Source organism: Acartia tonsa, chromosome 13, assembly GCF_053477335.1.
Source record: "Acartia tonsa isolate MP-2025a chromosome 13, ASM5347733v1, whole genome shotgun sequence".
In the NCBI taxonomy this organism is placed as follows: Eukaryota; Metazoa; Arthropoda; class Copepoda; order Calanoida; family Acartiidae; genus Acartia; species Acartia tonsa.
In genome coordinates, this window is record NC_137272.1 from 4,980,663 (window position 1) to 5,007,793 (window position 27,131).

The window sequence follows — 27,131 nt, forward strand, 5'->3', positions numbered from 1 at the left end:
GGCTTCTAGGGGCGTAGCCGCTAGTAATTCATAAATTGCTCCTCCCTTTTCTCACACAAAATATGTCCCGGCCCTTTTACACCTAAAATCCCTCCCACTATTAGAAATCTTGTAAATATTAAGGATGAAGAACCCTAGCACCAAATGGTGTAGAATGAAGGAAACTAGCACCGGTGCTAGTCTCCTTCATGTGAGCCGAAAATTTAATTCAATTTTTTATTACCCATAATGGCAAGTCTTTTTTTGGGACAAGCCATTCTTTATATTCTAAAGGGATAAGACAATCGCTGATAAATTACCCTTTCTGTAGATTAAAATTAGTGGTTGAAACGATTGGACACTCATTTAAATAAACCAACAATTCAAATTCAATAAAATACCGCAAGGTTCTCAACCCAACAAATAAGAAAACGTTATTATAAAACTTTGGGGACTATTGTATGAACAGCTCCGAGAGAAGTGGCGGCGCCGGAGTTAATTTCCCCAATTTGTGTGCGTGTGTGTTTGGCGCTAGTAGGGTCATACAACATTTTTCAAATAATTATTTCGAAAACTATGAAATGCCACATTTTAAAGAAATAATATTAGTAGTTATTAACTAATAAATATTTGCATTTTTAAATTTTCTAATGTAAAAAATTATTTTAAAAATGACTTTATGCTGTATGACCCTACTGTGGGCGGCATATAAGTAATATAAGTGCTATCACCCCAATATTGGTATGTGTACAAACCCCCAAACTACAAAACACAGTTTAAAACTCAGGGATATAAAGGATAGGAAAAGGGATGGGAAAAATAATTGTTTGTTTGGCTTGGCTCCTTACAAGAAGCAGCTTAGAGTGCCTAATATAAAATGACGTCTTACAATACAAATTATTAATGATAGGCCAGTATACAATAAAATTGAATAATGTTTACTGGCCTATCATTGGTCATTTGTATTGTATGCCGTTATTTTTTATTAGGCACCATAAGCTGCTTTTCCTTACAATTATTCAAGCAAATTTGAATATGAACAAATATAGACCTTTTAAACTTAAATAGTTGACCACCAAAACACCCTCTCCCATTAATTCTAGCCGTTGCAAGTTGTGCAGCCCTTATCACTACGGGCTTTTCCATCGTTTACTTTACCTAAATTGACCTGATATAACTCTTCGATGGGAGAGTAAATTTTAACAATTTTAATGAAATCAATACTATATTTTTCAACTATTCCAATATAAAAAAATCATCCAAATAAAATAAAATAAAATTACAAATATCCTATCCCTTACTCCCTGATTTAAAGAAGAAAATATCTTTCTCCAAGAGAATGACTCCGACACACAAATACATTTAACCCTCCCCCCCTCCCCTCCCCTCTTTGTTTTTATACCTCCGTTCCCCTCCTCCCCCCCCCCTCCTTTTCTTAATAGAGTTTAGTTTATTATCCCTAGGGTGAAATATCTGCTGATAGATAGATAGATAGATAGTTAAGTTACTCACTTTATTCTTTTATAATTAGTCCGCAATTGAGCTTTGATTCTTATACTGCAAACATCTTTATTATATTATCATAATGTTATAGTGTTATTAACTTAATAATAAAACATTAATAGTGTTAATATAAAATAATTAAATAGTGAAAAGAACTTAAATTGTTAAAAAAAAATATAAAAAAGTTAGTTAAAATGTCTGATAATATAAATGTAGATAGCATAGAGGAAGAAAGTCATCATGACAGTAGGTAAAAAAAAAGATTCAATCATGGAAAGAAAACAAAGTAGCGGGTTTCGACGCATTTTCCGATTAGCTTTTTACCTATTTCTTGCCCCTGCGAGGGGCCCTAATCCTGCGGGGCCAATTTCCTAACCCTGCGTGGCAATCTACATTTACCTAACCTAACCCTAAAATAACCTATCAAAAGCTACTGTGAAAATACGACAAAACCCACTACTTCGTTTTCTTTCCATGATCCAAAAGAGTATATTAAAATTAAATATTGACTTTAAAAAAAAAGAAATTCTTCATTTTATTTAATTCATATACATGAATAGTTTTGTGAATCTGATCAAAAATAAAAAAAATACTTTTTTTTGAATATTATTCTCATATCAAAATGAATTAATAATGACATGATTTTGTATATATTATTGGGCCAAATCTTATAACACTTTTAATAGTTATAAATCTATCTCAACCCTAACAATTGGTAACTACTGCTGCTTCATAACAAAATATATTTCAAAGAAAATTATCAATCGCATCTCTTAGTGAAGTGAATCAAGCAAATATAGCTTGGTCAGACTGTAATGTTTATAATGTTTCCTAGGTTTTCTAGGTATTAAGGTTTCATTAGTTTTACTTGGAAAACCCCGAACTTAAACCTTTTTGTCGAATTTCGCCTCATAGCTTTAAATAATAAAAAAAAATTTAAGAAATTTATTTTGGAATCTGTGGTCAATTAGAAATATTTGTTAGTGATCAATTACAAATTTCAAACTTTATAGAATTATTGAGTAGCCTCTCTACAATAAATCTATAAATATAGATGTATAACCAGACAACTACTTGGATTCCCCCTATTGGGGACCTTTTTCGTCTGCTAGCAAATTTCTTTTTGCTCTTTTGTAGCGACTTGGCTGTATTAATATTCTCGACGCTATTGGTTGATTTTTAAAGACCCAATTGAAAGTGGGCATAGTGTCCTTCCCCCTCTATCTATTTTTTACTCTAATCTCTCTACAAATCTATTTAACTATGCATCTATCTATTTTTAGTGATGAATTAGATGTATCAAGTATAGATAAAACTCCACATTCAAGTAGTCGAGACGACGAACCATTACCCGGGTAAGTAGTGTATAGTTGCGTCGCTTCTCTACCTACATGCGTCCGTAAGTCTTATTTATATGCAACGACCGACATTAAATATTTCGTTTATCTAGCTTAGGCTTGATACGAAAAAGAGAGAAGCTTATTTTGATGCCTATAAAAAATGACGTAAAACTGGCCTAACAGTGGTCAATGAAAATGTATACTGGAATGCCATTGGTAATCTGGTCTATATATTGGGCTCAACCATATCTATCTATCTGGGGAGGGAAGGTACTATGGAGATTTTAACTGCAACACAACCATATCTGTCTATCTATCTATCTAGGGAGGAAAGGTACGATAGCGATTTTAACTACAACACAACCATATCTATCTATCTATCTAGGGAGGGAAGGTACCATGGAGATTTTAACTGCAACACAACCATATCTATCTATCTATCTATCTATCTAGGCAGGGAAGGTACCATGGAGATTTTACCTGCAACACAACCATATCTATCTATCTAGGGAGGGAAGGTACCATGGAGATTTTACCTGCAACACAACCATATCTATCTATCTATCTATCTATCTATCTATCTAGGGAGGGAAGGTACCATGGAGATTTTAACTGCAACACAACCATATCTATCTATCTAGGGAGGGAAGGTACCATGGAGATTTTACCTGCAACACAACCATATCTATCTATCTATCTATCTATCTATCTATCTAGGGAGGGAAGGTACCATGGAGATTTTAACTGCAACACAACCATATCTATCTAATTAGGGACGGAAGGTACCATAGAGATTTTAACTGCAACACAACCATATCTGTCTATCTAGGTAGGGAAGGTACCATGGAGATTTTACCTGCAACACAACCATATCTATCTATCTATTTAGGGAGGGAAGGTACCATGGAGATTTTAACTGCAACACAACCATATCTGTCTATCTAGTGAGGGAAGGTACCATGGAGATTTTACCTGCAACACAACCATATCTATCTATCTATTTAGGGAGGGAAGGTACCATGGAGATTTTAACTGCAACACAACCAGCCTTCACCCAGAACTTTTAAAACAAATCCACCACCAAAATCTTATTAATCAGGTATGTTTATGGTGATTCCTGTAGAAGTTAGGTAGAAGTTTTGAATCGCTGTACTAGTAGCTCCATAGTCGTTCAGTCCATTTAAAACTCCATTCTAAAAACTTTTTTATAGCAATTTTTAGGACATATTATTGTCCTATTAATTTGATATTTGGAAAATTTTGTCGTAACTTCGATACGAAATAGTTTATGCATGGAATTAAGCCCAAAAAACTAAAATTTTAAACCATTAGGCTACTAATTAAAACATGATACACTGTGCTAGAAACCCCCCAAAAAATAAAGTATCACATAAAGCACGTTCTGGCTCAGTTTTATAGTATTAGTCAACTGTAAATAATTATTTTTTTTAAAATTTGATAGAAGTAAAAATTTACCTGCTCAAAATAAATGTTTTTCACTCTTGGCTATTTTTATTTCTATTTAAAAAAAAAGGTTTTTTCTAATATTAATTTAAATTAATTTTAGACTTATTAAGTGTAAAGAATTAAAAATCACGAAAAAATTACCAAAAAGTATAGATATATTAAGATTTATTTCAAAACAATTAAAATAACCTTTATTAGAAGTAGAAATTATAATGCTTGTCAATCTCCTATTAAAGAGTATTTTTAAAAGCGAAGCTTTTCTATAATTAGGGTCGGTCCGTCCGTCCGTACGTCCGTCCGAGATAGTTAGCTTTTATGCATTAATTTAGGCATGTTAGAATTGTCCTATCGATTTCAAACTTTGCATGGTGATTCCTGTGGTAGTCATGTACGATTTAGAAAGCATAGCAACTCTATAATCGTTACCAGAATGTCCGTACGTCCATTTTAAACATGTTGATTTTTTTACTTTTTTAATAACAATTTTTTATGTGATAAAATCATCCGATTGATCTGATTTTTTTATTACTGATTCCTATTACAATAAGGTACAATATTATGAGTGAAGCATCTCTATAATCAAGTATTAAAAATGTCAGTATGTCAATAAACAGAATTCTGTATTTAAGAAGTTTTGCAACAAATTTACGTATAATTTTGTCAAGCATTATATTTTCATATTTTCATATTTTGTATATTCAGTTCTAACACTCAACAAAAGTTAATGTTCGTTTGTCCTACCGTTTCTGTGCTTCGCTTTTATGGATGTTGTCATCATTGTTCATTTTAATTTATTATTAACCTCAACTCTTAATTCATAAGGACCAGGCAAGGATCTAAAGGGATAAGACAATGCCCGATAAATTAATGTACATCCCCAATAATTATACACAACATTATCCCTTCTGTATATTACAATTAGTGGTTGAAACGTTTGGACACTCAACTTAATTAACAAACCAAACAAAATTCAATGAAAGTCCCCTAAATTGTTAAGCCAACGAATAAGAAAACGTTATTATAAAACTTTGGGGACTAGTGTAATAAACAGCCCATTGTCCCCTCCCTGCCTGAGGACCAGGCTATTTAAAAATTAATTATCCTTCTAAACTCTCCAATTGATCGCTAATTGATTCTGCATTAAATCCATTCAAAATAAAGAGAGAGAGAGAGAGAGAGAGAGAGAGAGAGAGAGAGAGAGAGAGAGAGAGAGAGAGAGAGAGAGAGAGAGAGAGAGAGAGAGAGAGAGAGAGAGAGAGAGAGAGAGAGAGAGAAAGAGAGAGAGAGAGAGAGAGAGAGAGAGAATGAGATAGAGGGGAAGAGAGGAAGGGGTGTGCAAAATAAAACGAAAACTTTTAAAGTAGTTTAAAAGTATTCCTTCATTTCAGTTGTTATACAAAAATAGCCAATTGCTTTTTAATTTTTCAATAGTTTTTAAACAAAAAAATACTAGGGCATTTTTTAGGGGAGGGAGGGGACATTGGGCTGTTTATTACACTTGTCTTATAATAACGGTTTTTTAAATTTTTGCTTAACAACCTTCGGGACTTTTATTGAATTTTGATAGGTGGATTCATTTGGATGAGTGTCTAAACATTTCAACCATTAACTGTAATATACAGAATGGGTAATTTTGTGTATCATCATTGGGGATCATTGATCATCCTTTATATTTTTATACTTTTGTCTGATAGAAGTACTTTATTTATCCCTTAATTACAATCGCACCTAGCTGTTTAAAAAGTTTTAAAAAATATTTGAGAACGTATAAACACTATTTTAAATACTTAACCGGTGATTTTAAACGCATTGGTAGAGGTTAAGATAGGAAAATCTATAGGTGTTTATTCAGAAATGCAGACAAAATTATAGAGTAGCTTATTGTTATTAAGAATAATATACTTAATTTCAGTTATGATTAAGAAAATTTTAGGAAGTTTCCAGTAAATGTAATGCTATTAAAACGATAGGTATTGGAATTGTGCAAAGGGCCTATCGATCCATAACTTCCATCGCTTTATTTTTAAGATAATTTGAATTTAGGGAATGTGTTAATTTTTTTCCTATTCTGAGGGTTCTAACCCTTCGAGGCTAAACAGCACTCAATTTTAGGGAGGATTTTCTTACTCCTAGCGGATTGTTGGACGGACGGCCATATTATAAATATAGAGATTCTGCGATAACAAAATTAAGATGAAGGGGACATCTGAAAGCGTTACTTCAAAAATATGTGAATCAACTTCTCAAACAATAGGTTTATTGTAAAGAAGGGGTAATGTTGTTGCTCATCATTGAGCATGTAAATCATTTATCCTTTTTTGTCTTATTCCTTAAGACCCTGTGTTTTATCACAATATTTAAATCATCATTACCATAACTTATTACAACAGATAACACTACCCCTCCCTGTTATTGTTGCATTTAGTTAAGGTTCCAAACTTTTCAACCACTAACTGTAAGCTACAGAAGGGTAGTTTTGTGTATTATCATTAAGCATATACAGGGTGGGGCAAATAAGACCGGACAAATTCTAACTTCTAAACAAATGAACAAAAAATCGTCAATTTTAAAGATTTTATTGAATTTTAAAAACTTGCAAGCAAAATAGGTATATGACTATTAGATTATTCAATAAGAACGCCGCCATCCTTAATCACCGCCTCTACCCGCCTTTTCAACCGCCGGCAGGTCCAGGTCAAAATATACCTGTCCAAGCTGGCGTAGTTCTCCTTGATAGTGGCAATGAGGGAGGTCTTTGTGGTATGGGCACATCTATTGGTGCATGCTTTAAAGAAGCCCCAGGCCCAAGAGTCCATTGAATTAAGATCGGGCTGCTGGGAGGCCACATTTCCTTAGGAACGTGAGTAACCGCAGGATCCAAATTCGCCCAACTTTCAAGCTACCCTTATACACAGAGGCTCTTATTTGGCCCACAGTTGAGCTAGAACGACGTTCTTTACCTTTTTAGAAATGGCATGAAGTTTCAGCTATGGTTGTCAGCGCAACCCATAGTCTAAAGTGAGTTTTAAAGTTCAATGTGGGTCCCTAAAGTCAAGAACCGATAAATTTTCACGAATTTTCACGGTTTTGTGGCGTTTTTAACATCTCAAAATCTGCCTCGTTTCACTTTGCTGGAGTACTACGGCCAAGCCATTTCAGATAGAGAGCTCTAGTCTTTTTTAGTGTCTTACTTATGTATCTAACAGTATCCCCAGCAAGTTGCATAATTCTACCTCACCTACAGATGGGCTGAGGTCAGATTTAGTGGGCCCTAGTCAAGAATCCAGATTAAACCACCGGCGCATTTGGAATATGCCTTGTTGAACATATACGCGGCCAGCTCGTTGATCACGTCCATCTTCGTCCAAAGATTTTTTTGTGCTAAAAGGTCATTACCTAAGCTTTTTATAGTGTGGTCAAACGTCATGATTGGTCAAGTAGTTTTGGTGCTATGGCCGTTTAAAGTTTGTCCGGTCTTATTTGCCCCACCCTGTACATAAATTTATCTTCCATTGTTTTATCCCGTGATTATCACATCATTAAATCATTATAACATATTACAACAGATAACACTACCCCTTCCTCTTTGTTTATTTGTCATCCTATTATATAAACAAGTAATCTTTTTTGTTTGTAGCGAAGGAATTCACTAACCGCTTAACCGATATGGTTCTCCTTTATAAAGACACTTTTTATAGGCTCAGGGAAGGTTTTAAAATATTAAAAGGTATCGTATCTCAACCCTCCAAAAAACTAAATAGCTCTTAGATAATCATTTTGGAATTTACATTCATTTAAAGTTAAAGCAAAGGTTGCTTGTCTCTGTAACTAGTACTTTATATTCTACTAGCGGATACGTCTATATCTAGGGGCACTTGAGGAAGGGAGAAGTTAAATTAGGATCAACCACCTAACCCTCCCTATATTTAGTTTTAATTTGAAATAAAATTTTTAAAAAAAATTTGGTGGGGTGTATTTTTTTCTGGCGGCACTTTCTCTTTGGTGGTTCAGCAGTTAGCAAACAAACAGACAAACATCCTGTTACTTTATTATAAGGATTTTGTATTTTTGCAAATGTGAATGGCCACCCTAAATCGATGATATAAATTGATGCACACGAACCTTTTCAAACTTTTAACTCTCTTCAAAAGTGTTTCTGCTATGTAGAAAATAATTTTAAAATTGTCCTACCGAATTGCAATTTGACATGATGATCCGATAGATACGATTTAAAAGCATAGCAACTCAATATTTGGTACCAGAAAGTCCGTAAGTTTCTTTAAAACAAGTTACACTAGTCCCCAAAATGTAAAATATCGTTTTTTATTCGTTGGATTAACAACTTTGGGAAAATTTTGTGAATTATGTTTGGTTGAATCATTAAATTAAGTGTTTATATATTTCAATTATCAATTGTAATAGACAGAATGGGTAATTTAATGTATCAACTGTACATAAATTTATCGGCCATTGTCTTATCCCTTTAGCTACCTGCTTATTAACAGTATTTAAATTCTAATACCATTTTGTGTTTCGTATAAACAGTATTTTAAAGAGATTCCAAATTAATTTTCCATTAATGGAATGCCGTTTAAAGGAATTAAGAATTGTTTAAGTATTAATCAATCAGAGTAATAAAGGATTTATATTGAAGTATAAGGCACAAAAAACACGTAAAAAGTCTTTGATAAGCAGAAAATTTAGAGAAAGGTTGACCTTTTACCCATAAAAGCAAAATATTTTTGGCAGTTTCCCTTAGAGTGCCAAGCAAACACATAAACCAATCCATTTGAGCATTTTTTAAAAATTGAATTATAATTAAGAGAGGGGCAGTTTTTGTTTGTAAGTGTTTTACCTTAATATAGGTTAAGTTAGGTTATATTGCTCCCCTTGTTTTTAATCTATTTTTTAATATGTGGGAGGGAGGGTTTACTGTGCTCGCGAGGTCTTTTGAAAAAAAGCATAATTTTTTTTTTATATATTTATATCATAAATATTGTAGGCCTTATTACACCACCAGTTACAAGAGGAGCACCACCGGAACAAGGAGGGCGAGGGTGGGGGAGGGCTGAGCCCATCAGACTGGAGAGATCAGACGCGCAACAGAAACCTCCCTTTCTCCGTGGAGAATATCCTGGCACCCGGCAGGTTCTGCAAGCTTGAGGATGATGACTTAGACGACGAGGATGAAGGTATAATAAGTTTATAGTGAAATTATGTGAAGCATCGTATTATATCCAGTTTTCTACGGATATAAAAATGTACAATTTTGATATTTAAACCAGTTTTGTTAGTCCTTGCCTTCAGCATTTCAGGGCTAACAAATCTGGTTTTAAATGTTTATAATACGATGTGAGAAATAAGACATGACAAATCTTACATTTAAAAATTATACATTTATGTTGGTTAGACCTTAGAAAAGTGTTTGATTGTGCCTAAAACATTAATTTGAAACAAAATCTGCTGCTCCATTATTCTCAAATTTTTGTGTAACAATAACTTCTTTGCTATGCCCTATTATACTCAAATTTGTGACGACTACTCTTACAGTTAGATACATAGTTGGATTTCTGTGAATTGGGACAGATATTGAACTTTTATCTTGTAACGTCAATTCACAAAACTAACGTTGTAAAAAAAAACTTTTAACGCATGATTCACTCTTTAATGGTATAAAAAGTGAACAAAGTTTTATGATAATACAATTTTAGAATAAAGATCTCTACAGAATTAATAAATCAAAATATAGGAATTTAATTATGAATTTTACAATTAGATTTAATCTAAAGTTATTATGAGGTGTTTTGATGTTTGCTTTGTTTTAAAGTCTTTGCTTTTAATAATACTTTACTAAAATACAGTAATTCATTTATGTACCTAGCCGTATTAGTAAATGCTTTTTAAATGAACATATTTTGAGAAACAATTCATTTAAAGATTCAATTTGTCTGTAACAGCTGTAAACATTTGAAATTAACTTTAGTAATTTGTTGTCCACTAACTATATATTTCTTTCTATAGCGTAGCTACTGTATAGTTTGAATTATCTGTTTGTCTTGCTAAAAACGACAATCAATTAAGTTTATAATGTTGTACTTTGTTGTCCTAGGAATCATTATTAACAAAAAAAACATATCATACAAAAAATGTGGTCAAAACAGTTGAAAAATCAACATGTTTTAAATAGCGGACTTTCTGGTAACAATTATAGAGTTCCAACGCTTTCTAAATCGTACCTAATTGTTGAAGGAATCATCATGCAAAGTCGGGACAATTCTAACATTTCTAAGTTAACGAAAAGAGATAACCGCAACGGACGGACTGACGTACCGAACCTAGTTATAGAAAAGCTTCGCTTTTAAAAATACATCCTAATAATATAAATACAATTTTATTTTTATTTAAGATAGTTGTGACACTAAATGAACTTTTCATCCTTGTTTTACCCTTGCGCAATCACCTTAAAGATAGAATTGGTGATTTCTAAAAGTAAAGCTTTTCTACTTTGAATGTCGGTGTGTCCTTCCGTCTCCAACGGTTAGCTCTTAGCATATTAAGATTTATAAATTAAAAGTGGATTCTGCCATCAATTAGAAATAACATGAAACGCAAAATCATTGCCAAAGATATGTTATATTCATTTGTTTTTTTTAAAAAAGGGATTCCTTAGACGAAAAAGAAAGCTTTGCATTTTTATAATTTTTGACTAGAATTCAGAAACAGCAAATAGTGCCTAATAAAAATGACGTCATTTCATACAAATGACCAATGATAGGCCAGTAAACATTTATATTGACCAATATGCTGGCCTATCATTGGACATTTGTATTGAAGAACGTCATTTTTTATTAAGCACTATTTGCAGCTTCTAGAATGTAAGACACCCATATCCTTATACTTCAATTTCAGATTTTTAAGCTTCGCTTTTATGAATGTTGTCGTCCTTGTTGTTTGAGAAATGAAACAAATGACTATTTCATGTCCTCCTAACTACACCTTGAGGCTTCTATTAGCCGGAAAAGATAGCTGTTGAGTGTTCAAAATGAACAGTAAAATTATCTTCTTCAAAAGCATAGCTTTTTCTACAGTTAGAGTCGAACATGATATGATTCAGTTTGAATAAAGTTTAATAAAAAAAATAGGGAAGTTGGGGACATTGGACTTTTTTTTCACTAGTCCCCAAAGTTTTTTTATAACGTTTTCTTATTCGTTGGCCTAACAACTATGTGGTAATTGTGTGTATCATCATGGGTTTATGTACATCAATTTTTGGGCCATTGTATTTTCTACTTTAGATCCATGGTTAAAACTTAAGTTGTTAGTAAATCGAAAAAAAGGCTACTGACTTTATGTTACTAATGAAAATACCAAATTTTTTATCACTGGTGTTCATTGCACTTCAAATCATTTAATTACAATTAATTTCACGTATTTATAAGGCTTTCAAGGATTTTATTCTTTTCAGATTTGTTATAGAAACACCTTGAATTTAAACTTTTAAGTGGGTAGATAAATGGATAAGGAAAAATACGAGAATGCGCATCTTTTTTTTCTCTATGTTACTAAATTTTGAGAAGTTGTAGATATTCTTGTCATATCCCCGCTTGCATTTTTGTTAAGGCTCGTCAGCTCACAAAAAAAATCTTTAAATGCATTATCGTTTAGAAGAAGAAAAAAATCTACTTCAAAAATAGGTTGACTTATGCATCCAAACTTTTTCCATTTTTTAGCATCATCCATCTAATTTTTTCCAAACTATCTCCTTTCAATCTATCTATCTATCTATCTTGCCTAATTCTCTTTTGCAGTATGCATACAATTTTCTCTGCCAAATTTGCTGTGTTTAAAGAAAAGGTCTGGCCGACTAAATTTTTCTCTCTTTTTGTTCATTTACTCGTTCAGAGTGTTATAATTGCACAAAGTTCAATAAACTTTATGTAATCCTTATACTAAAGTAACAGGATGTCTGTTTGTCTATGTGTTTGTGTGTCTGTGTGTTTGTACCGAAGGATCTCACTAACCGCTGAACCGATCGGGTTCTCCTTATCAGGGTAGCTTCTCATAGGTCCCGGGAAGGTTATAACCATTTTGGGGGAGGGTACCACCAACCTCCCAAGAGAAATCGCCCCTAGAAAAAAATTCCCCCACTCAAAAAAAAGTTCTACTCTCCCCTCCTCAAGTGCCACTAGAGGCCTCTAGGGGTGTAGCCACTAGTTGTAAATAAGGAGTGCTATGAATTTAAATCTCATTTCTTATATCTTCAATAGTGACTTTGCCTTTAGCATATAGTAGTATCCACAATAAAGTAGGGTAAAACCACCAAAAGAGAAATAGACAAAGCCCAAATCGTGTTAAAATTGTGTCAAAAATGATCCATGCGATGTAATAAAATGAGGGAGATGAGAGGAGAAGTGGGAAAGAAAACCTCTATAATTTTTGACACAATTTTAACACAATTTGGGCTAACACATTCTATCTTTTTAATTTAAAAAACATACAAATATATTTACAAAAGCTTTAAGACCTCTAGGTTTATTATAGATGTTAGAGCAAAAGTTTAAATTTCATTAAATGATTTGGTTAAATTTGTATTTTTCATCTTAGGTAAATTTCTTGTGAAAAATTTATTCGTAATAATACTTTTAAAATCAATTCATGCTCTGATTTTCTTTAAGTGTATTCTTATATGGGGAATGAAATAGGAATAAGTTTTTTAAAGACCATACAGGGATAATGGATATGGCTTCTTACAAATTCTGTAGGCAATCCCATTTATGAAAAAACCTATAACAATCTTATTAAAAAAAACATATTTTTAATGCTTATTTCAGGCAAAATTATGTCATGTAAAGGATAGGAAATCCCAATCCCAAGTATGATAAACAATTTCATTATCAAAACTAACTTTAAAGATGATTTTGGTGAAGAAATCATAGTTTACTTTTAGATTATGGACTTTTCTAAAGACTCTCATTTACTTTGTAGGAAATTGATCAATGAGTAGCGGGACAAAGTGTCTCAAAAATCAGCCATGTGACATCATAAAAATTAGGGAGATGAAAGGAGAAGTGGGAAAGAAAACCTCTTAAAAAGAGATGGATAATTTTTTAGACACCTTGTCCCACTACAATGACATTGATATGAATTGAAAATTGTTTTCCATCATACAACAAAATTAACGATAGATAATTATAATTGTTATTAAGACTAACTATCCCTCAATCCCCACAGAACCCTTGTTTTGTTATTCCTAGTTTGATTATGCAAAGAGGGGATTAGTTCTTTTTACATTTATTATTTATTAATACATTTCAAATCTGTATAATTAACATAATCTTTAATCAAAATCCATTATAAAATTTTCACATAATACATGTGTACATTAGTTGGTCGTATTTGTAAAGGAACAGCGAAAAGTGTCATTTGTGATGTCATAAAAATAAGTCTAAAAGGAAGGATGAAAGGAGAAGCGGGAAAGGAAAAACCCAAAAAAGAAGTTGGATATTAGAATATTTTTATGACGTCACACATGACATTTTCCATTGTCCCATTTGTAATGAAGTAAAGATCTTCTAAACTTCTAGTAAGATTTCTCTTTTAAATATTCAGAAAGTTTAAGTATTAGTCCTGGGAAGGTATTACGCTATTTAAGAGGGAAATAAAATATTTCATGTGAATATCCCAATTTCGATGATGAAGCCTAGGAGCTTTTTGAATAATTTTTTTACTTGGTATTAATATTTTATTTCAAATTTTGACAAAACAAAAGTTTAAAATCGGACAATCCTGTTAAATTTTAAGTTTTTGCTCTTACCTATACTTCCTCTCTCTCTCTCTCTTTCTCTCTCTTTCCTCTCCCTCTTTCTCAGTTCAGTTTTCCCCTCTGTCTCTCTCTTAATATCCTATCTCAGATGCTCATCTCTGATTGGTTGAAATTCCGCGCACACATTACTCTCAGTTTATTGGCGGCAAATTGCCTTCTCTGGTGGCGGCAAATTTTAGAAAAAAAAGCTTGATTTTTTTGCTATTTTTTAAAGCTAACTTTTACTCAAAATTTAATATATAATACACCCTTGACCGATAATAAGCTTTATGAATAAAGCAGAAGATCGATAGGATCATGTTACTTGTCGATGCAGCGCTTATCACATGTTACTTGACGATGCAGCAAACTCATACATGTTACTTGTTAGTGCAGCAATATCCCCCCTCCATTCCCTATAGAGATACTAATATGATTATAAATAGAAACAATTAAGATTAATTCGTTAGCTCAACATTTATTAGTAATGGTTTTGAATATATGCAAAAACATTATTAAATAATTAAACATGATATTGAATAGCAATCTGGTTGCACAAATTGTAAAATGCATTATCATTATAGCGATCCCTCCACATGTATTCATCCAAATAACTTTGTAAGAAGGTTCTCTGACAACCTCTCATTGCTTCAAGATGAAGGAAGTTGTTTGGGGTTTTGAAGTTCTTTAGAAATGACTAAAAAGCTTATTTTCAATAAAAATATAACTAACATTGTCTGCGCATCTCCTTTTTTTTTATCTCCCTTTATCATGTTACTTGTAGATGCAGCTCTTATAAACATGTTACTTGTAAGTGCAGCGCTGCATCGACAAGTAACATGATCCGATCGATAAAGGTTTTTAGTATACAAATATTGTTCTTTTGAAGAAAAAAAAGATAGCTTTGAAAATGGCGTGAAAAAAATTGCGCAAATTTTGGCGGCAGAGGGCAATTAAGGAATATTAGACACTGGGGAAATATGAGCTCTAAACACAGTTATATGCACAATAGAGTAATTAGAGTAGAGGCTTAAGACAATAAAGGTATAAATTAGTGTGTTTATACAATAAATGTATTATATTAGAGTGTTTTGTTATAATTGATTCTCTTTTTCTCTCACTCTTGTCCTCTCCCCCCCCCCCCCAACCCCCTCTCTCTGTGTCTCTTTTTCACTATCTACCTATCTATCTATCTTTATCTTTACCTGTCAAAATACTTTGAAACCTGCAAAAAGCTCAGCTTCCTTACCTTATAGTTATATCGATTGAGCAGTTCCCGAGATTTCAAAATTCATACACACTCAAATTTTGCTTCTCCAGTATACTAGATCAGGGATCTAAAGGGATTAGGCAATGACCGTTAAATTGATGTTCATCCCCAATGATGAAAATCAAAATTACCCCTTCTGTAGATTAAACCAATTGGTTGAAGCGTTTGAACACTCAACTTAATAAAACAACGAATCAAGATTCAATACAATTGTCTAAAGTTGTTAAGTCAATTATAAGAAAACGTTATTATAAAACTTTAGGGACTAGTTTTATAAATATCCCATTGTCCCCTCTCTTTCTGATATTGAATACTTATCCTCTACATAGGAGGGATTAATATTTCTTCTTAATTAATTAAAATACTAAAAAAGTCTAATTAGAATAGTATGATAACATATGCAGCTAATCAGCTTTTTATCCGCAGATATTCTAGATTCCTTTGTTCTAACTTGATCTTATATAATAGTCATTAAAAACTAAAAGTATGTCATTTTTTGTTTGAAAGCTACTCTATAATTCGCTTTTGTCTGTCCGTCTCTAATGGTTTCTTCTAGTCTGCTATTTAAGATAGACTGATGATTTGGGTATAGTCCCTTTCGTGGCAACGCTCCTTAAGGGGCGATTCTTCATTTTTTTCACAGTAGCTTTTCACCTATTTCTAGCACCTGCGGGGGGCTCTAACCCTGCGGGACCAATTGCCTAACCCTGTGGGGCAATCACCTAACCCAATATAGCCTAACTTAACCTAAAATAACCTATCAAATCCATTTGAAAAGTACGAAGAATCGCCAATTAAGGGGCGTTGCCACGAAAGGGACTATTCCCGATGATCTTTTTTGTGAAAATACCTCTTACCAAAGATTATTCAGTATTGTAAATTGCCAAAGTGTTTCAAAATCAGCCATGTGACGTCATAAAAATGAAGGAGATGAGAGGAGAAGTGGGAAAGAAAAGCCCTAAAAAAGAGATGGATAATCCCTCAATTTTATGACGTCATATGGCTGATTTTTTTAGACACTATGTCCTGTTACTTTAGTATTCAATTTACCGAGTCCATTAGTCTGTAGGTCATACCATAAAATACATTTTCTATTTTACTCTCTTTGTCCGTTTGGACATCCATATTTTTGTTGTGCCTTGCTTCTTATGGATGTTGTCATGCTTGTTTGTTTTTAGCACAGATACTCTATAATAAGGATCTTTCAACACGTACATCTGTTTTTTATAGTAAAAAGTATAACGATGTTTATACGTCTGTCTGTCTAAAGTTCTAAACTAATAGTGAGTGAGGTCTTAAATTGTAAGAACAATTAGATAGAGTATCCAATTATTCCTGATATTTTATCATAAATGACCGCAGGCAGGAAGGGGACATTAAGCTGTTTATTACACTTACACTCCTAAGAGTTCTATAATAACGTTTTCTAAGTCGTTGGATTAACAACTTTGGGGACATTTATTAAATTTGATTGGTTGGTTCATTAATCTTAGGTTCAAACTTTTTAACTACCAATTGTTATCTACAGACGGGGTAATTTTGTGTATCATCATTTGTCAGGCATTATCTTATCCATTTAGATTCCTGGATGAACTACTATCCATGAGAAAAATGTCTTAATTACCTAATTTTTGAGAAATGATATTTCCGGCCCCCCCCCCCCCAATTCTCATGCATGACCCCCCTAAAAAATTAATGAACCAATTTCCCCAATAGCTTTCTTATCTATACCCCCTTTTACCCTCCTACAAAACCCAAGTTTGAAGAAATTTTTAACAATTTAAAATGCAGCAAAAAAAATTATTTTGAAAATAGCAAGAGAAATATTACAAAGCAGGGAGGTAGGGGACATTGGGCTTTTTATTTTACTAGTCCCCAAAGTTTTATAATAACGTTATCTTATTCGTTGGTTTAACAACTTTAGGGACTTTAATAAATTTTCATTGGTTGGTTCATGAAGTTGAGTGCTCAACTTTTTAACCAATAATTATAATCTACAGAAGGGGTAATCATCATTGGGGATGTACATAAATTAATCTCCATTGTCTTACCCCTTTAGTTCCCTGATTTCATTCAAAGAAAATTAAATCAATTTTACTGCTGCGCTAATTATGAACAAAATTTACTTTTTCTAGACTTAAATTTGCTTAAACGTAAAAATATAAAATTTTAAAAATTCCTAATTTGTTCGCGTATCAATTTCTGAGATAAAATATATAATTTTAATATTTTTACATGTCATAAAAGTTTCATTTTGTGGGATTCTGTGCTTAGTTATGAAAGGATTTTTATGTAAAAAAAATGGACGATTACAGCAAAAAAACAATTTTAAAAAGTTTTATTTTTGAGATTGAGTGAGAAAAAAAGAAAGATAGATAGAGAGTAAAGAGAGTGAAGAGAGAGAGAGAAAGAGAGAGAGATAGCGAAGAAAAAGTATACACTAAATACAGAGTTTTATTACACAATGAAGAACTTAATTTATGAAGTTAAGTGTCTAAATGTTTCAAAAAATAGTTGTAATCTACAAAAGGGGTAATTTTGTGTATCATTATTTGGGGTGCACATCAATTTATCGGCCATTGTTTTATCCCTTTAGATTCCTGGTTTTAAATAATAATATATTCCTTTATAAATATTTCAGTCACTTTATCTGACCCTTGACTTACAAGGTATCAATAACAAGTAGTATTATAGTAATTTAGTAAATTATTTCCCTGTTAGGTAGAGGGGGGGTGTGGAAAGAGGGCTCCTTAATGTCTAGTAAGTCCTAAGGTAGGCATTCCAGGGATCTAGAGAGATAAGACAATGGCCAAATAAATTAATGCACATCCCCAATTATGACACACAAAATTTCCCATTCTGTAGATCAAAATTAGTGGTTGAAACGATTGAACACTCAATTTAATAAAAAAACAATCAAAATTCAGTAAAAGTCCCCAATGTTGTTAAGCCAACAACTAAGAAAAAGTTATTATAAAACTTTGGGGACTAGTGTAATAATCAGTCCAATGTCCCCTATCACTCTGTACGCATTCACTTTGTTGATCTAATTCATGAAAGGACACCAGGATGATTTAAAATCCAATGTCCCCTCCCTCCTTGCAATGAAGTAATAACTAGACCTAAAGGAGCCCTTAAAATCGTTAAAAGTCAAAGGTCAAGAAATATATATATTGTCGGTGTATTTATGGAATCCCCCCCCCCCCCCTCCCGAACAAAAAGGATCCGTAAACGTTCGCTAGACATAACGGAGCTATGGGGTGACAGATAAACCAGTAATACAATAATATATGCAAGGTTTAAAAGTACAATGGCATATAACCACTATAATCAGAGAGAGAGAGGAGGGGGGCAATGAGCTGTTTATTACACTAGTCTGCAAAGTTTTATTAGAACGTTTTCTTATTCGTTAGCTTAACAACCTTGTAACTTGGAGTATCCAAACGTTTTAACCACTAATTGTAATCTACAAGTGATAATTTTGTGTATCATCATTGGGGATGTGCATCGATAAATCGGCCATTTTCTTATCCCTTTATATCCCTGAGAAAACCCATATGTACAGAATATATACTGTACAAAATTGAACTCTAATTTCCTGTCACAATAAAGGAGACTTATCATTAAGATTCAGTCAAAGGAAACTAGTATATTTACCCTTATTTGTAAATGCATAGATTCGCAGGTATCTAAACTTCTAAAGTGATAAGACAATGGCTGCTAAATGGATGTACAATGTTAATGTACATCCCCAATGATAATAAACAAATTACCCATCTTATAGATTACAATTACTGGTTGAAACATTTGGATTCTAAACTTAATGAACAAACCAATCAAAATTCAATAAAAGTTTTCCAAAATCATTATGCCATTGAATAAGAAAACGTTATTATAAAACTTTGGAGACTAATGTAATAAACAGCAAATGTCTTCTCCCTTCCTGGTAGATTCTTTAAAACTTTGTATATGTCCGTTTGTTACTCCGTTATACCTTGCTGACAGATTATCAAGATTTAAAACTAATGTTTCACATATAGTGGTTTATTGAAAATACCTACCAAAAATTAAACCTATATAAAAGTCTAATAAAAAATTCCATATACAATATACATGTATATATTACTTAAAAGCCTTGATTTTACAGAACTTCGCTTGACAGAATATAATGACAGAGAAAGAGAGGGGGGGGCAACTACTAATTTTACTCTACATGACAGGGGTCATTTTGTGTATCATCATTGGAGGATATACATCAATTTATCGGCCATTGTGTATCCCCTAAGATCCCTGATATAGTCCCCAATCGCCATAGGAATCTTTTTACAAAAACTCGACTTAAAAAGAAAATTTGTGTTGTCCTTTTAACTTTAAACTACATAGTTGTTGATGAGTTAACCTTGTTTGACCCTTCAATATGACACCTTTAAGGCTCATAGATTTCATAAATATTTTCTATTAATATATAATAAAAAGTAGAATGATGTCTGTCTGAAGCTTAAGATCTCTGAAACCGCTGAACCGATTAGTCTCTACTCTACAGGGAATATAATATTCAAGCTATTTTGTTGGAGGGTGGGACACCCCCATCCTCCCCCCAAAAAATCTAAGGTGGAATCTACCCAAAAAAAATATATAAACCTTTAAGAAGCCTCACTGTAAAGTAAAACCATTTCTCTCCAGCGGTTAGCGAGATCTTTCGGTACACACAGACAACAAGGGATCGTAAGGGATAAGACAATAGCTGATAAATTGATGTACATCCGCAATGACAATAAACAAAATTACCCCTTATGTATACTCAAATTATTGGTTGAAACGTTTAAACACTAACACTCAACATAATTTACCAACCAAACAGAAGTAAAACCAACGAATAATTATTATTATTATATGAATTTGGGGGCTAGTGTAACAAACAGCCCATTGTTCCCTCTCTCTCTGGACAACCAGACAAACATCCTGTTACTTTTTTTATAAGATTTATAATTTTTCAGACAACTCTATAGCAGATGATGACGACTCAATCAAAGATGAATGTGAAGACGGCGGGAAAGAGGGTGAGGAGGGCGGCAGAAAGAAGCGGGAGGAGCGGAAAGGCGGGAAACCGCGGCGAGCGCGGACCGCCTTCACGTACGAACAACTTGTTAGCCTGGAAAATAAATTTAAGGTGAGTTTATAGAATAATCAAAATTGAAGGCGAAAGGGTTGTTGATTAGTCTTCTTTTTTCACTGAGTCACACATTGACAGTTAACTGCGGATACGCAAATAAAAAAATAAAGAGTGATTTATTCTATAGTTAATTTGATATAAAAGGATATGTCTATAACTTAATAGATATGTAGGTAGAAATTTAGATATCTAGGCATATATATTAAAATAAGTATCTAGATAGATAAATATCAAATTAGATATCTAGAAAGATGGATATCAAATTAAATATCTCTGGATACATAGGTACCAAATTAAATATCTAGCTATAGATACCAAATTAAATAATAAAATATCAAGATATATAGATAGATAACAACTAAATTAAATATCCAGATAGATAGATATTAAATTGAATATCTAGATAGATAGATATCAAATTACAATTTTGGATATATAATATATCAAATTAGATATCTAGATAGATAGATACCAAATTAAATATTATATAGTTATCAAATTAGGATAGATTGACACCAAGTTAAGTATCTGGATAGATAGATACCAAATTAAATATTTGGATATACATATATAGATATCAAATTAAATATCTGGATAGATAGATAGATATGTTCACTCACTCCATTACTTCGTAGTAGAGTTTAGTATTGGATTAATTTAACACTCCGTTGCCTCTCAATAGCATCTCTCAGAGGGGTTGGGGGGGAGGGGGTACCTCTCGGAGGTTGGGGGGAGGGGAAGATAAACCATTACTTTACTAGATCCCATTCCATATCAATTTATGTTGGTGTTAGTTCAAACCAGCCAAAATAAATACAACAATTATGACAATGTTGTCTGATTAAGGGTGTGGGGGATATCAACACCCCCCAATAGATTTCAATAGCTTCTGATCTGATTTTTCAGGAACCTGAAACATACGTCCCAGGATGGTTTTAGGCCATTTTATTTTTAGATTAAGCATTAAGATGGGTTTAGGCTGTTTTCTGCCTCCAACTTACCCCTTTGAATGCAGAGCCCTTAAAATCTAGGGGTAAAATCTAGTTTATGATAAATCACTGTAAACAAGTATAATAATGAATCAGTAGGAGACCTTTTTCGTCTGCTAGCAAATTGCTTTCTGCTCTTTTGTAGCGACTTGGCTGTGTTAATATTCCCGACGCAATTGGTTGATTTTCAAAGACCAATTGAAAGTCGGCACAAGGTGTTTTACTAGATTAGAAATTAGCTAAAATAAAAATTTGTATCTATGTTTGGACAGCCTAATTTAAAGGTAATCTAATTTATACTACATCTTCATTTAAACTGAGAACTTAAAATCATAATTATCTTAGAAATTATGTCTTTTAATTCAGTATTAGAGTTGATTTATATTTTCATGAATTTTTAAAATTTATACTGCTGTTATTAGCCCCTGTATTGTTTTTTCTGCTATCACAGAAATAGAGGGAAAAGACAATGGGATAAAATTAAATTTTTGGTTATTTTGAATAGCGCAAAGTTCCCAACGCTTTATAATAACTTTTTCTTATTCGATGGCTTAACAATTTTTGGGTACTTTAGTGAATTTTGAATAATTGATTTATAAGTTGAGTGTTCAAACGTTTAAACCACTAATATCAATCTACTGAAAGGTTAATATTGTTAATTATCATTGGGGACATTAATCTATCGGCCATTGTCTTATTCCTTTAGATCTCTGGTAAAAAAAAAACACAATTTTTGTGTGTCTGTCTGTTTGTCCGTCTCAGTGTATGCCTTTCTATCTATCTGACAATTATTTGATTATTTGAAATATTTTTCGTAAAATGAATTACTATTTACTGTTCTATATTCTTTAAAAGATGTCATATATTATATAAAGATATTTTAAATTGAATTAATTATCCATTGTGTCAACCCCTTATCCCTGGCCTAACCTAATAAGGAATTAGGATAAGTATCTTTAACACTATAATGGTATAAATCTCCGGATTATTTAGGTTTTTTACAAACAATATATTTTGTCTAAATATAATATATATTATGTTTTTTTTTCTAGGGGCAAAATATTTCAATGACAATTATAAACCTATTCAACGACGTCCAAGCTTTTTTTTTATAGAGGGGGGGGGGGATTGAGGGGTTTCAAAGGTTTGAGGGAGAAAATCTTATATGTTTTTTTTTTTAATTTTAGGGGTGGGGGTTAAATGAGGGGTTTTAAAGTTTTAGGGTGTTACTATACACCCCCTAGACAGTTCTAGAAAGGAAAAAATATTTTCTTTTTTGTTGTCTATAATACAATACATATTATTTTCAGTATAGCTCAAAACCGGTTTGTATTTAGCGGAAAAGAATCGAAGCCGTGATGGAAAAACTCTTATCTTATTTTAAATTTGTAGCCTCTACGCTTAGTTAGAACTTGTAATTAAATAATTTAAGTAGAAATATATGGGTACTAATCAAGCGTTTAATAGCACATATTTAAGTTTAAATTTCATTTTTAAGTAGTGTAATACAGCTGTTAGAGAGGGGACAATGGGCTGTTTATTACACTAGTCCCCAAAGTTTTGTAATAACGTTTTCTTATTCGTTAGCTTAACAACTTTGGGGAATTTTAATGCATTTTAAATGGTTGGTTTGAGTTGTGTGTCCAAACGTTTCTACCACTAATTGTAAGCTACAGAAGGGATAATTTTGTGTATTAACATTGTGGATGTACATGAATTAGTCGTCCATTTTCTTATCCTTTTAGATCCCTGGTGTAATACAGTATATTTTTAGTAGCGTAGCTACTCTATAAATCAATGTATCCAAATGTCTGTACGTCTGTGAGAGACTGTTCAGTAGATATATATAAGTGATAGATGTCTGAAATATCTTAGAATATAAAGATTCTCAATTATGAATGTTATCATCCTTTATACAGTAGATAACTTTGTCTGTCCGCCTGTCTGATCATTCAAGACTGCAATGAAAAAAATTACTATATAATTTTTCATTCAAACATGTTTTCTATTATCAACTCATGGATGTTGTCATTCTTGTTTAATTTATTAGATCAATAGTATAAGAATAATATTCTGAATTGTAAAAGAGAATTCTCTAGGGACCTTCAACCCATCATTGCTGTTCCTAATTTGTTTCAGCGATGGTACTCCAAGTTTAACCAATGTCAGTCCATTTGTATATAGCTGGTGGCTTTGAAAATATCCTCTAAGGGCTTTGCCTCAAATTGTAGTGCTTTTTCAATTCATACAATTGGGGAAAAATCAGATTAATAACAAAATATCCTATTTTTTCATTTTTGTGGGTTTGTAGTCAAAGAAATAAAAAAAATATTGTTGCCACGTGACGTCATAAAAATGAGAGAGATGAGAGAGAAAAATGGGAAGGAAAACCCATTTTTATGACGTCACATGGATGATTTTTGAGTTACTTTGTCCTGCTACCTTTTTATTATTTAGTAATTTATTGAGAAGATCAAACAAACTAACTTGAGATTTAAATTAGATGCTCTTTTGTCAGTAGAAAAATATCTATAAAAATAAATCAGATGTCTATTTGAGTAGGAGCTAAAAATCATTTTACAAAAAAAACACAGACACTGAGACTTTTAAAATAATATTGTAGCTCTCTGCTTGAAATATTTCAAACTTTAAAATTCACTGCAAAGGGTTAAATAACTGAGGATTAACTTTAGCCGTATATAAGTATAATTTAATTATGTTTAAATCTTTTATGAAAACACGGATTACATTCGAGTATACAGTATTTGTTTAAGCATTTCAAAATTTCAGCAAAAAATATAATAACAAGGATGCCAACGTCCATGAAAGCAAAGCTCTAAAATAAAAACATCAACACTAGTAGAGAATCAGAACTGACAAATCAGAATTTAAATGTATAAAAGTCGAAACAAAATTGTAAGTAATTTTGTTGAAAAACTGCTTAAATAAAGGATAATGTTAAGGAGATACTTCCAAAAAGATTATTCAAAAAATCAATTCAATTTCCTAATTATTTCAAGTAAAAATTTGCTGTTAAAAAAGTAAAAAATCAGCATGTGTTAAACGGATGTACGTACTTTTTGGTAACGATTATAAAGTTGTTGCGTTTTCTAAGTCGTACTGTTATAGGAATCATCATGCAAAGTTGTAAATCGATAGGACAATTCTAACCTGTTTGAATTAACGAAAAGAGGTAACCGTTACCGGACTGACGGACCTACCCTAATTATAGAAAAGCTTCGCTTTTAAAAAGGGAGGGAAAATGTTAGACACAAGCACAATAATATCCATATGTAGCGCAGCAATAACAAGTTATACATAGATATACAAGATTATCTGTTTTAGAGAAATAAAGGACAATTGTAAGTGAAGCAAATTTAGGGATAGGACAATGGCCGATGAATTAATTCACATCCCCAATGATGATACACAAAGTTACCCCTTCTGTAGATTTAAACTAGTCGTAGAAACGTTTAAACACTCTACTCAATGAATCAAAATTTCCTAAAGTCCTCCAAGTTGTGCCATCGAATAAAAAAGCGTTATTATTTTTATTGAGACTAGTGTAATAAAAAGCCATTGTCCTCTCTATCTCTCTTTAATTTCGGTTGTTTGAATCTGAAATAAACTTATAACCCAATCCAACAATTAATGGGAGGCAAAACGTGAAAAATTGGCATGGCTGAATGGGGGGTGGGGTGGATCTGACATTCATCAGTGGTTTTTTTTCCAGTTCCAGATAATATTTATTTAAGTTTAACCCCTACCCTGTATTTAGTGAAAAAACAAATTCTATCAGTCAAATGCTACTATAAAGTCTAATAAGCACAAATTAGTTATCTTGTATTTTACCATGTTCTAAACCAATAAATTACTATATATTAAAGGGATAATACAATGAACGATAAAATGAATACATATAAATAGATTAAAACTTTTGGATGAAACGAGAAATATCATTAAATTTTCTATAAATATATTAAATTTATTTTATTTTCAGACCACCCGTTATCTATCAGTTTGTGAACGCTTAAACCTTGCTCTTAGCCTTAACCTTACAGAAACTCAGGTAAATAGATAGAAAGATAGATAGATAGATAGATAGATAGATAGATAGATAGATAGATAGATAGATAGATAGATAAAAGAATAAAAGACTTAATTCAATTTTTTTTCTTACTTTGTATTTATGCTTGCCTCTAGGGGAGGCAGACTTAAGGAAAAGGCCTAAAAAATAATACTCATTTATACAACCATCACTTTTCAAGATCTGTAGCCTCTGACAAAAAAAAACGTAATGCTTTATATAATAGGAATAGTTACTAGCCTCTATTGGAGGGTCAGGGCGAATAAGATCATAAAAATAGCCTAAACATTTATAAAGCTACTCTGAAAAGTCCAACTGATTCGGACATGCAGTTTCAAGATCTTTGGCTACAAAAAAATCATTGTAATACCTTATATAAATTTACATGTAAATTAGTATTTTAAATTTTAGGTAAAAATTTGGTTCCAGAACCGCCGAACCAAATGGAAGAAGCAGAACCCCGGCCTAGACGTCAACTGCGGCAACCTCGTCAGCCCGCCCGGCCCGTCGGCCGGCGGTTTGGGCCCCTGCAACTTCCGGCCGCCCGTCCTTCATCCCGGCCACTCGAGTCCCGCCGACTTCTACTACCCGCCCCACCCTTCATCCTTCCCGTTTTTGGTGGCTGCCGCCAGCGGCGGTCTACCCTCGCCTCACGGACCTGCCGGCAGCCTTGCCTCACTGTTGTTTCAGCAAGGCATGCTGCCCGGCCTTCACCATCCGTCCGCCGCGGCGAATTCGCCGCCACGGTTAATGGACCGTTCCGCCTCCCCGCCTTCACAGTTTTCCCACTCAAACTAATTATTTGTTTATTATTATTATAATTATATTATTTTTAAAAACTTATTAATTTTAATCTTATGAGAGAAGGGAAAAAAGCAAAACTACAGATTTGTATATTTTTATCTACTGTAAAAAGTGAAGTTTCTCTATGACTTTTAATTTGTCCGTTTGTCTCCTTTACAATGAGGCTTCTTATAGGTCCAAGGACAGTTTTTTTGTAACTATTTTTGGGGAAGGTACTAACACCCTCCCTTGTTTTACCATTTCTTTTTAAAACTAAAATTAAAAGTTTGATGGGTCTATTTCCCCTCCCTCCTTAAGGGCCACTAGAAGCCTCTAGGGGCGTATCAGCTAGTACTAAATATGTTAGTTGCTCAATAATTCTTCACTTTTTATGGACATTATTTTTCTATTTAAAATTTATAATATTACTACAAAATTTTAAATACAATTTTGCTTTTCCCTTTTCTCTATTTTAAGAAGCAGCTTCTAGAGCCAAAAAAATGACGTCATAAAATACAAATGACCAATGATAGGCCAGAATGCATTGTAATTGACTAATGGTAAAATGTATACTGGCCTATCATTGGTCATTTGCACTGTATGACGAAATTTTTAGTAGGCACTACAAGCTGCTTCCTATTTTAACATTATTATTAATTATTATTATTAAAATAATTATTGCTGTTCTATTTATTTTTCTTGTACGATTTTTCCTATTTCTAAATAGATGATTAATAT

The 27,131-nt window shown here is 32.6% G+C and overlaps 3 protein-coding genes across 5 annotated transcripts in view; 1 reads left to right on the forward strand and 2 right to left on the reverse strand.

Annotated features, from left to right (window-relative positions):
* The window catches only part of LOC145304028 (uncharacterized), a 105,021-nt gene extending 102,743 nt beyond the window's left edge, over window positions 1-2,278 (reverse strand). The window contains exon 1 of the mRNA XM_080145787.1: window positions 2,251-2,278. The gene's annotated coding sequence lies outside the window, so the exon portion shown is untranslated. The remainder of the gene's footprint in view (window positions 1-2,250) is intronic.
* Bin1 (histone deacetylase complex subunit SAP18) overlaps window positions 1-2,285 on the reverse strand; it is an 85,704-nt gene extending 83,419 nt beyond the window's left edge. For all 3 annotated transcript variants that reach the window (XR_013873949.1, XM_080145796.1, XM_080145795.1), the window contains exon 1: window positions 2,252-2,285. The gene's annotated coding sequence lies outside the window, so the exon portion shown is untranslated. The remainder of the gene's footprint in view (window positions 1-2,251) is intronic.
* LOC145304030 (uncharacterized) lies at window positions 1,421-27,131 on the forward strand. The gene is made up of 7 exons (XM_080145790.1): window positions 1,421-1,732; window positions 2,766-2,837; window positions 3,828-3,921; window positions 9,292-9,481; window positions 20,359-20,531; window positions 25,524-25,592; window positions 26,022-27,131. The coding sequence occupies exons 1-7, from the start codon at window positions 1,677-1,679 to the stop codon at window positions 26,406-26,408; spliced, it is 1,041 nt and encodes a 346-aa protein (XP_080001916.1). The 5' UTR covers window positions 1,421-1,676; the 3' UTR covers window positions 26,409-27,131.